The sequence below is a fragment of the Boeremia exigua genome (genome assembly GCF_020726555.1).
Source record: "Boeremia exigua strain MPI-SDFR-AT-0100 chromosome Unknown C7974scaffold_11, whole genome shotgun sequence".
In the NCBI taxonomy this organism is placed as follows: Eukaryota; Fungi; Ascomycota; class Dothideomycetes; order Pleosporales; family Didymellaceae; genus Boeremia; species Boeremia exigua.
Genome location: NW_025763528.1, coordinates 812,641 through 823,964, shown reverse-complemented (window position 1 = coordinate 823,964; position 11,324 = coordinate 812,641). Strand labels below are relative to the sequence as shown.

General features: G+C 51.1%; 3 protein-coding genes across 3 annotated transcripts; all 3 read left to right on the top strand.

The window, feature by feature from the left end:
• Positions 1 to 4: 4 nt before the first annotated feature.
• C7974DRAFT_47438 (uncharacterized protein) lies at positions 5 to 2,934 on the top strand. The gene is made up of 2 exons (XM_046146604.1): positions 5 to 95; positions 154 to 2,934. Exon 2 carries the CDS (start codon positions 417 to 419, stop codon positions 2,595 to 2,597), a length of 2,181 nt encoding a protein of 726 aa, XP_045993363.1. The 5' UTR covers positions 5 to 95; positions 154 to 416; the 3' UTR covers positions 2,598 to 2,934.
• A 1,109-nt stretch (positions 2,935 to 4,043) lies between these two features.
• On the top strand, positions 4,044 to 5,622 carry C7974DRAFT_47169 (FAS1 domain-containing protein). Its single transcript, XM_046146511.1, has 2 exons — positions 4,044 to 4,622; positions 4,673 to 5,622. Exons 1-2 carry the CDS (start codon positions 4,158 to 4,160, stop codon positions 5,366 to 5,368), a joined length of 1,161 nt encoding a protein of 386 aa, XP_045993362.1. The 5' UTR covers positions 4,044 to 4,157; the 3' UTR covers positions 5,369 to 5,622.
• A 1,878-nt stretch (positions 5,623 to 7,500) lies between these two features.
• Positions 7,501 to 10,251, top strand: C7974DRAFT_47172 (uncharacterized protein). The gene is made up of 2 exons (XM_046146513.1): positions 7,501 to 7,640; positions 7,763 to 10,251. Exons 1-2 carry the CDS (start codon positions 7,582 to 7,584, stop codon positions 10,014 to 10,016), a joined length of 2,313 nt encoding a protein of 770 aa, XP_045993361.1. The 5' UTR covers positions 7,501 to 7,581; the 3' UTR covers positions 10,017 to 10,251.
• Positions 10,252 to 11,324: the final 1,073 nt, after the last annotated feature.

Sequence of the window (11,324 nt, the reverse complement as noted above, 5' to 3'; positions counted from 1 at the left end):
ACGGCAACCCACTCCCCCATCATCAATTAATAAAGCGCATCAGGTGTGAAGTGGAACCAGCAGCGAAACCTGATTCATGAAGTCTGGGAGGCACTGTACGTTGTATACCTCACAGGACTCTCTCTAGGGCCAGCTAATTGAGATGCAGAAGAGCACAGATGCGACAGCGAAATCTCTTATCCTTCCTGTGGACAATGCCTCTTTGATCTGGGTTTCCGGAAGAACTGCATACCTTACAGTTTCTGTGTCGCAGTATACACGAGCGAACGTCTACGCTTGTAGGCTTCTGCAATTGAAGTCTCGTGACGTACCCTGAATCAGATCCTCTAGAATCACATACGATATCTATCAGTCTGTGCATCTCTGCTGGTTCATCACTGTCCTTTCGTACCCCTCTGAGCTACTGAACGGCGCTCATGCCTGCACAAAGCCAGCAAAAGCGTAGATCAGCCACACATGACCCTGACAAGCCAGCCAAACGCACCAGAGTCTCACGGGCTTGCGACCAGTGTCGGGTTGCTCGCGAGAAGTGCGATGGGGGTCAGCCAACATGTTCTACTTGCTTGACGTCGAAGCGAGGTTGCACGTACACAACAAACCCTAAGAAACGAGGCATTCAACCTGGTTACATCCGCGTCCTTGAGTTGGCATTGGCAACGCTGTTCCAACAGAACTCTGAGAACGAGAAGTACCTCAACGATAGACTAGCAAGAGAAGGCCTGTCATCACTGTTGCTCAGCCGCGATTCTAAAGAATCGAACAAGCTGCATCAGCAATGGCGCAAAACTCGATTCAACAGGGATGTTGACACGTTATTATCGGGAGAAGAACCATCACGGCGTGACTCGGACCCGCTGTCGCCGCAGGGAGATGATGACAATTCGGATGTCGAGGACTCTGCACCACCTCTCCCACCAGCCCCAGTTGTTCCGAATGACACATTCAATCAGATGCTTCCATACACCCTGGTATCTCCAAGACCATCGCTTCAGCAGTCACTAGCACCGGCACAGCAGCCTGCCACCGACATCTTACTGACGACCCTTCCTTACGACAGCTGGAAACAAATCGAGACCTATTTCACCTACACCCAGTGCTGGCTTCCAATTTGCGAGAAACACGATATACTGAAGCTTTCGTACTCGTATCCTGCAACGGGTATGCAGTTATCCCTCACAACACCGGATTCTGGCTCTCATGCAGAGCTCTGGAGTATATTGGCCGTAGCATCGACTTACGAGCCTAACGCGACAAATCCAACTAGTCATCCCGCCCAATGTTCAATGACGCCAAAGCAGCTCTACGACGTTGCTCGGTCCTTAATTCCACATGAGCTGGGCTCTTTCGAACTTGGACATGTCAAAGCTCTGCTCAACCTTGCGATTTTCAGTATTGCCCAATCATTGAGTGAAGCTGCCTGGTTCCTGGTCGGCTGCGCTTCAAGAGTACTCGAAATTGTGGACCAGGTCTCACTAATACCTAGTACACGGCGCATGCACGTTTTTGCGGGTTGTCTCGTTCTGGATAGCATGCTTGCGCTACAGCTGGGAAGACGTCCATACTTCCGCAAGTGTGACATCGAGCAGCTCGGACGAATTGACGAAGATGGTCTCGAGGAGTGGCAGCCATGGTCTGGTGGATCCAACACTGCCTCCTTACAACAGTCAAGGATGCCGCTATTGGCTTTCAGCAGCTTCCGACACCTGCTTGATGTGCTTGACATACTTGTTACTAGTGAGCTTGCCTCACCTTCTGCTCTGCCAACTCAGGACACTTTACAACGGCTGAACGATTGGAAATCAGCATTACCTCACAAACTCGACTACCTACAATCCGAGACTGTTTCAACTCCCCCCACACCTCCCGCTGTGCTACTACAACTGACGTACTACTGTACTGCACTGTCATTGATGCCAACACAACCTTGGGTACCACAAATTTTAGACTTACTTGAGCCTTTGCCTAACCGGCTTGGACTGACGAGCTTACCGCCAGTCGTACATTGTCTCATGGGGATCGTCGAACGACATGGCAATCATTTCTTGTCTGACCCAGCACTACGTGCTCGTATGCAGAAGCTCCAAGCTGATGCTGATCGGACATGGCGAAAAACAATACCAGATATTCGGTCGCCTTCAGGCCAATCTCGACAATCGATCACGGCCCTACAAATGCCAACGCCTGATTCGATCCACCAACCTCTCTCGAGCAGTAATGCCGCAGGCCAGGTGGCTGTAGGCAACGACGCAAGGAGTGTGCATGCTCGCAGCAACAGCAGTCTGCCGGATACAATAGGTGCGAATACAAATCAGCACATTGAGTCCTTTTTGAATGCGACTCGCCCTGCCCAGCCAGACCCTCGATATCCAGATATACCGGGAGACCTCGAAAGCTTTTTCGATGATTTGGCTTCTCTGGACAATACGAACAAGCTCGAGAACCAACCACAATTCATGCAGAATCTTGGCTTTGCTCCTGACGCCAATATGGCCGATCTCTTCAGCGAGTTTATACCGATGCAGTCTACAACGTTCATAGGGCAGGAATCTGCTGATCTTGGTCACTTAGATCAGTACAACTTCTACGACGGAAACTGAATAGGGACTAATCGAGCTTAAGGTTGGAGTCACCGGCACCAGCCATGGTTGACGATGAGCGCTGAAGTTAGCACGCGGGAATTGTGAAATGACTTACATTCTCTAATGCAAGAAAACAACCTCGAGCGCAAGTGAGCACAATATGCCACGAATGAACCGGCCTGTCACCACAATCAGATTTTGGTTCCAGGGTGCACCATGCTTGAGTGCCGTTTGTAACGACATTGATTGAAAGCTTAATCTCGGTTGAGCTGTCGAAGCGGTTCGCGATGCGTAGGAGAAATGGTACAAGGGTTGAAACAATCGCGTCAGCAAAGATTACCCGATTGATGGTACAATCGCTACTTTGGGCGTTAGGCACAACATTCGATCATGCGCGCAGCGCCGGCTACGTAGCATCTGTCGGCGAATTTTTGCCGTTACTTAGACAACCGGTCACAACAGAAGCGGTGGCAATTACGATGTTGGTCTTGCAGTATTAGCTGCAAGGCTGTGCTGTTTTTCGAGCTCGCACGCAAGCCTCGACGAATCCAAGGCCGATTTCGCTTACATGTAACGTTTGGTGCTTAGTATGCTTCGATTGAGCAGACATGCGTATGGCGTGCTCGTCAGTGCTCAATGGCGCTTCTGAAAGCTGATTGCCGTTTGCGGTCGTAGTGCACCTCATTCAAGCATGGTTGGTGTTCCCCAGAGTGAAAGAATCTGCTTGAGAACGCGCACGCTCCTTGGGATGGCACGCACTGGGCGCGCGATCTGCTGCAGAGACCTTCGATTCAGCCCTCAGATCATTCAGAATTGTGAGTTAGAAGGACGCCGAGAGATCCAGACCAGGCTAGTTTGGGCAATTGTTTACGTCGGCCAAGGCCTCCCCCCCCCGCATGTCGGATCGACCGGCGCCGTGGAGCGCAATGTGTGGACCTCACCTCTTGATCCATATCCTTCCTACAACACACTATGATTAACTCTTTTAATGGGAAAGAGCGTCGTCTGATTGGCATCCAATTCTAAGAGTATTGCAACGGGTATTGAGCGCATAGAAGTATGCAATTACTCTAGTCGAATGAGCATTGCTTGCAGGATATGTCGTTTTAAGGCCTCTCGCTGCGGCCTCAATTGCTCAGCCGTGCCTTTTAACGCATGCGGAGAACTAGCCTCTCGCGCCCCGCCACGCTGCTTACAGACGCATGTTGTGTTGGTATCATCGTTCCACTTGCGTGCCTCCTTGGAAACTTGGCTGTAGCGTCCGGCCATCTTAGTGGACAGCCATCAATGGCATCACGTCCGCTTAGAACTATCGTGTGGCATATCTAGACCTCATTGGACGATCTGACGCTTGGGGCTGTGTGAAGAGACGCGGGCCCGTGGCACTCGTTGTTCGACTCATCTTGGAAGCATGGCAACCAGGATCAGGTTTGACTAGGTAGAAGAGGCCTGAACAATACGGTACATATACTTTGTTCCCCCTCATATTTCCATTGACGCTCAGAACAAAACTGCCAAGTACTTCTTCATTCTTTGCTCAGCTAACGAATCTCGTGTGGTTTATCACTAAGCTTCATCATGCTTTCTAAGGTGTCTCTTCTCGCATTTGCGAGCGCCGTCCTGGCCCAGACGAACGGCACTGTCCCATCGCTCACCGAGGCATTGAACTCTTCCTCCCAGCTCACCAGCCTGAGTGGTGTTCTTGGCCTTCCAGGCCTTGGTCAGCTTGTTCAGGCTCTCGGCAGCGCGCAGAACATTACCATTCTCGCTCCTTCGAACGAGGCCTTTGCCAGTGTCGGCAACGAGACGCTAGCAGCTTTAACCGCCAACGAGGGATTGCTCACTGCGCTCCTGCAGTACCATGTCCTCAACGGATCAGTCCTGTCATCGGCCATCACAAACCAGAGCCAATTTGTGCCCACACTTCTCACCAACGAGCTGTTCACCAATGTTACGGGAGGCCAAGTCGTCGAGGCTGTTGCCAACGATGGCAACGTCACATTTTTCAGTGGTCTTCTTGCGAACTCGACCGTCACTGAGGCTGTAAGTTTCCTATGTCATGCCAATCCTGGATTCTCTCTGACAAGCAGCAGGACCTCAACTTCACTGGCGGTGTGATCCACGTAATCGACCGATTCCTTGTGCTGCCAGAGACCGTCTCTGATACCCTTACAACTGCCAACCTGACTGGCCTTCGCGGTGCTTTGAACGCGACGAACCTACTCGAGGCTGTCGACACCACCCCGGACGTCACCATCTTCGCTCCTTCCACCCAGGCTTTCAGTGACATTGGCTCTCTCCTTGCCAACGCCTCCACCGAGGATATTGCCAGCATTTTGACCTACCACGTCGTTAACGGCACCGTTGGCTACTCGTCTGGTATCGAGAACGGAACCGTCCTCACAACCCTGAACGGCGCAAACCTCACTATTACTATCGGTGATGAGGGTCGCATCTTCGTTAACAGCGCTCGCGTCACCATTGCTGACGTCCTGATCGCCAATGGTGTCGTCCACGTTATTGACGAGGTCCTGAACCCAGGCAATGCCACCATTGCGGATCCCAGCGACGAGGAGGGTGAGGGTGCTTTCCCAGGCGCTACTCCCGTCTCTGAGCTTCCCTTCACCTCTGGACAGCCTACTCCCACCACCTCCATCAACCAGGAGGCTACCAGCGCTGCTGCCCCTGGTGCCTCTTCATCCAGCACTGGTGCCGCCGCTGCTATGAAGACCGGCTCTGTTGGTATGGGTGCTCTTCTGGGTGCTGCTGCCGTCTACGCATTCAACTAAAACTGGAGGCCCTTCATCTTTCAGCACGAACAAAGTGTGTTCGTGATGCTGAGTAACTGCATGCTGTTTCTGCACTAAACCAGTTTGGCTTTGATGCAATTTGTATCATAATTATACCTTCTCGGCCATTACTATAATGAAACTGTTTATGATGTTATCAACTTCCTCAGTCGCAATTGAAATTTCTCGTGAATGCATGGTTTCGAAAGACGGCTGGAGCCGCGTTTGGCCTAGTGCTTTCTTTATGTTGCACGGTCGCTATGCGGTATTGTTCTAGGCATCCCAAAGACTGGTACATGATTGCACGAGCGCAGGTTCCACCTTAACGGCTTCAATTCCGGCGTGGCCATTAGGTACAACGTTCAACGAGCTCAGACTCAGCCGCTTGCAGTTTCAACACTTTAGCTGGCTCTAAGCAACGGAAAGGGACACCTCAGTTAGCAGGCAATCTCTTGAATTCCAATCGCCAGGGTTCACAATGTTTTAGCGTGGCCATCGACATGCCCAAGCACGTATCATCTCATCTCATCTCATCTAAACAACGACCTTCAAGGCACGTCCGCTTGCGAACAAACTATGATTGATTGGAACATTAATAGCGCAGGGCCTTCCGCGGTGCGATATACTTACTTTGAGACCGCAACGATGCTGCGTCTTTGTGCGACAAGGAGGAATGACTATTATCTTGTTGCGTGGGTTCGTGCCTGAGTAGGTTTAATCTGTCCGACGTGGCTTGCAGCTTGTACCAACAAACAACATGCAGCGGGAGCGCGCCATAGCTGCTATTGGGCGTTGGTACTCTCAAGACCTACCTACAACGAGGTGATCGCATCATAATGAGAAATTCAACTGGAAAATCAGAGACAGTATGTGGACAGGTACTACCTACTCACTTTGCAGGGGTTGGCCGCAGTTTCGAGTATATGACAGATGTCAGAGATGTCCCGGCTAAAATGTGGATGTGAGGATCATCGGCTTCGTAAGTACCTAGGTAGGCGGCAGGCCGTGCCACACCTTCCACAACACACGAACACCACCTGCCCACTCAGCTCACCACCGATGCGGGCACATGCAATCGCTCGGAACAATTTAGAGACATCTGCATGGGTCAGCTCTCGATTGGCGAGACGGAGGAGATCAACGATCTTCGATCGCCGACCAGGGAGCAACCGAGCCGGTTCATTCGTCGAATTCTGGAAATTGGTTCCCTCCACATCCGCAAAGTTTCCAAAAAGTCCGTCACGTCTGCAGGGTCTACGTCGGCTCGTTCAGCGGGCGGCACGATGACAGTCGCAAATTGAACCGTGGATCTCATACAATGGCCATTCCCAGCAAAGTGATAGTAACAAGATAGCTCAGGGAAAGGACATTAGTGAGCACTCGCAGACTGCTCGAAGAGCGAGAGAACACGGTTCGAAAAGTCATGCATGCTAGGGCAAGTATAGGTAATGGTTGAGCAGATGCGAGGAACTTGGCTTCCGCTGCACGAGCTGATGTGGCCAGCCCCTATGGATGCTTATGCTACTACACCGGGGTCCGACGTTACTGTGCATGTCGAGTCTCTGTAGTCTCTTCCAGATGCATACCTGTGTGGCGGCACAATGGAGACACACTCATAGAAGCTTTTCCAGCTTCACTGTTACCTGAGTATTGCGTGCCGTTATCCGTCAGGTACCCGCCACGAACATTCACGCGTTCGTAGCGTGTACGCGACGACACCGGTAATCTCCACCCGGCGTGGACAACCCCGACTTCTTGTGGCTTGCTAGGGCCACGGATCACCGCTAGCGCGATGGCTACAACTTGGTATGAAAGAGCCAGGTACTCACTATCGGCACGACTCAGGTCCTCTTATCTTTCACCAACCTTTGGGGGCTGTTCGTCATCTTACTGGTCCCTTCCACAACATAGGCGCATTACAACGTCGTCACCAATATTCCGGAGTAGGAGACCCGTTCGATCAAAACCATAAGACCTTGTTCCAGGGTCGTCAGGCGATCGATCTAGCTGTTCAGATGCTGGTAGGGTCTTCAGCCTACGAAGTACGCTGAACCATATTGCGTATCTTGTAGTGTTGTGAACGGCAATCGCACCGTCCAGCGTACATTGGGTTTGTGTAACCACTGCCTTGTCCCACTACTACAGATCTATTTCAATTGCGCATTCGCCCAGACCTGGCATCTATCACTGGACTGGTCCCCCATCCCTAAGATATGTTGAGCACACCGGCTCCAAGGAACACAAAATCAGAGCAACCATACCTCGGTAATACGTAAGTCTTGTCTTCTCACCAACCTTGGCTGGAATATCCGACTTCCAGAATGATGTTTATCTACCAAGACGTGAAGAGCGATCTGGCTTTTGTTGTTGTCTGGTTTACTAATGGTCATCCAGGAATCATGCATCGTACTTACATGCTTCAAAGGTCGCCAACGACCAGAATCAAACGAGATTTTGTTCATCAGGCAGCAGCGTCACGCAAAGCTGGAAATCCACGGATCTAAAACCACCATATGCACAAGCACCTGCTTCGACACCACACGCCCCTGCACGAGTAACAGCAACAACGACCGGTGCCGCAAATCAGAAGGTACCCCGCGCACCGGCAAGGTCATTATCTGTATACAGATCTGTAAGCAATGGTGCTGCTTCAGTTGCTTCCAGTAAAGCTTCTGCGCCTGGCCGCACTGGGTCTTGGCAACCGCAACAGTACGATATCCCACGTCTGACAAAGACCCCTTGGGAGATTGAAAGACACCGGAGAAACACAACATGGAAGCGCGCCGGGCCTGACAAGAAGCTTCCCGCTTTCGTGTTCAAGAATTTACCAAGAGGGGTCTTTGATTGCATTGTCGCGCAGTTAGAGGAGATCCATCTGCAAAAGCAACCATGTGTATCGTGCTATCTGAAAGACCTCCATAGTCTCTCACTCACAAGTCGTGCCTGGGATAGAGCCGCTACCTTACAGATGTACGGAAAAGTCTACTTAACGCGGCATGAAAATCACCTGCAATCACCAAAGGTGAAGGTCGATGGGCCTAGTAGGCTACAGCTCCTCAGAAAGACACTCCGAGATCGTCCTCTGTTGGCGCGACTTGTCCGAGAACTGCATCTAGCCGAACTCCAGACTTTGTATCAGCAAGCAAGCATTGAGCGCGAGGAAACCGTCAATCTTGTCGCGTCCTTGGTGATGGCTTGTCCCTCTCTAGAACGGGTCGTCGGTTTTCATATCCCATATACCCAGGCCTTCGACCGTCTTTCGTACGCACTAGCAACTAGATCAAAGTTGCGAGAACGGGTGTGGCTGTTGTCAGAGCCAGAAGATGACTACTCCGACGAAGAAGATGAGAGTGAAGTCAACAATTTCTATGTCGCAGCTCGCGATCCGACAGAGCACTTCCTAGACCTACATTCTGGTCATTCCCTGTTGACTACCCTGGTATTGCATCGCAATCCAGGTGAGTTTTCCCCGTCGCTAAATTTTCGTGCAATCATTGGAACTTTTCGACAGCTTCCCATGTTACAGCATTTATCCATCTCCGGTCTTTCAGCTACATCTTTCACCAATCTAACGCTCAATGCTCTACCATCAAGGCTGCGCTCTCTGCGTCTCGAGAACCTTCCTGGTATCAACGACAAGGGGCTGCAGAAGTTTATAAATTCGCACCTCTCAACCTGTATTAAATCGTTGACACTGATCAATCTTGAGCTTTCAGATTTAGTTACAGTCACATATATCCTTTCTGGACACCTCAACGACCTGAAACGATTTACGTTGGCGCAATATCGAACACCAGATCTAGGACGGCGAATCTCATTACCCGAACTTTTGAGCCAATCGCTCCAGTTTTTACATGTTGAATTTCGATCTCAGTCCTCCCCAGCAATCGACCCTTTCTCGACAGAGTCTCGGAAATCCATGCAATTTCCCTTTATAAATTCCGAACCGATTTCGTGCCTTGCTACGGCGCTGTTAGCAACAAGCATCAGGAAAGGTGCCTTTCCAGCGCTACGAAGAGTACGTATTCCATACGACCCACAGGGACTGATTCAAGCGGTCTGTAAGCCCCGCGCAACTGTACTAGTTCCTTCGGATACTTCTTTCTTCGCACACCCACTGCAGAAAGCCGGCTCACACGGATACACTATCATGGTCGATACGCACGTTTCGAGCATCAAGTCATCCGATGCTGGCGACAGTCCTTGCGTGGTCTCGCTTAGTCCTCGTGCGGATTCTGCGATTGATTCGCCCATCTCCGACAACAGCCTGAGCTCCCCTGCTCTTCAACCATCGAAGGCTCGACTCGCAGCTCAAGCCCGCATTATTGCCGCTCGCAAGACCCCCCTCGTCACCTTGCGCGTTTATGATCCGGAGGGAGAAATTCATCTTGAAAGTGGTATCGGTGGCTTCATTGGAGACATCAAGAGCAACATACTATACGATCTGAAACCAGATGCAAGCCGATGGCCTGGTAGCCGCGACCAAAGTGGACCACCCCAACCGGAATGGACAACTGGTATTGAAGACCTTGTGGACGAGCGTACGGCTCCTAATGATGAGGCGCGTGAACGCTACCGGGGTGAATGCGGACATCGAATTTGCGGCAGAAGAGGATGCAACCCTGTGAAAGTCTGGGAATTGTTCTGAGCGGCGCAATGCATATACTTCATATGCTTCTCGTCTTCATTGATACCCTTTCATTAGAGAGTATATGCAAGTTTTAGATACCGCCCGATAATCACGACGTAATATAATACGAACACCCACCTAGATGTGCACGATCGGCTGAAGTACGACTATTTTAGATCTGCTTGTCGACCGCACGAGCTGTGTGCCGGTCCCAGATACCACTCTCGACGTCGCCTGACGCCAAAGCGGCAAGAACCACGGTAGCATGGTTATAGATTGATTTTCGTCTCCAGTCACCTTCATTCGACATATGTGACTCTCGAATAAACCCACCCGCAGTCATCTCCGATTCGCATCCCACGAGAACGGTTACATGTCCGATGTAGAACCTTACCGCAACCATTTATTCAAGCGGACGCTTTGCTTACCAACACCCCTTGCAGCGTTCATGACGCCTGGAGTCAATCCTGAGTCCACTCCACTTGCTCATGATTCGGTGTCTGCATAGTCTTACTCATCGGAGTGACCGACAAGCCCGCGGAGCAGCTCCGTCAGGTAGGTAGCAAGCGCCCAAAATAGGAAACCGATACCGATACTGCACAGAGCGGGCTAGCCGCGCTGGAAATTTTATGCGTACTTCATATATCATTTCCCATGTCGCTGCTGTTGTTGCTGCTGATCTTAAAAAGATGCTCTTGAGCAAAGTTCCAACCATGGTCGAAAACACACACGCGAATACGAGATACGACAGCAAGGCCATGTACGGAGAGTACAATATCACAGTGCAGCACAAACCAAGAAAGAGAAGGAGGCAAAATTTAAGAAGAAGTATGATACCACGATTGCACCGGAAAGCGCGCTTGGAGGTCAAAAGATTTTTCGGAGTTGTCCAGGCATGGCCATGTCGGATTACAAATGGATCACGATCATCCCTCGCGTCAAATTTGGCAGGACGATAGTGGACGCGAAGGGAGCCATGAGCTTTGCGAGTCTGGATTGAGTCTTTTCAGGTCTGAACGCCTTGTAGGATTTGCATCCTTGTGGACTGTCACGCAAGCCCGCCGGCCCGCTCGCCATAAGGCTCCGGCCAGTGGGCCATGATCCATTGTAATGGTAAGGCAACGAGCCGCCTGGCTTCCTTCGTTGACCCTATCACCTGTTCAGACGTCGGTTCTTGTCGCCAACAATGCGTCCTGCAAGGATCTGGAAGATGTCGTGTTGGCACTACTTGGTCGCACAGATCCACAGCTGATTCATTTATGCCGGCTACCGCACCCCTCATCACTCGAGCTGCTCGCATAGACACAGCGTAGCAGCGACAACGAC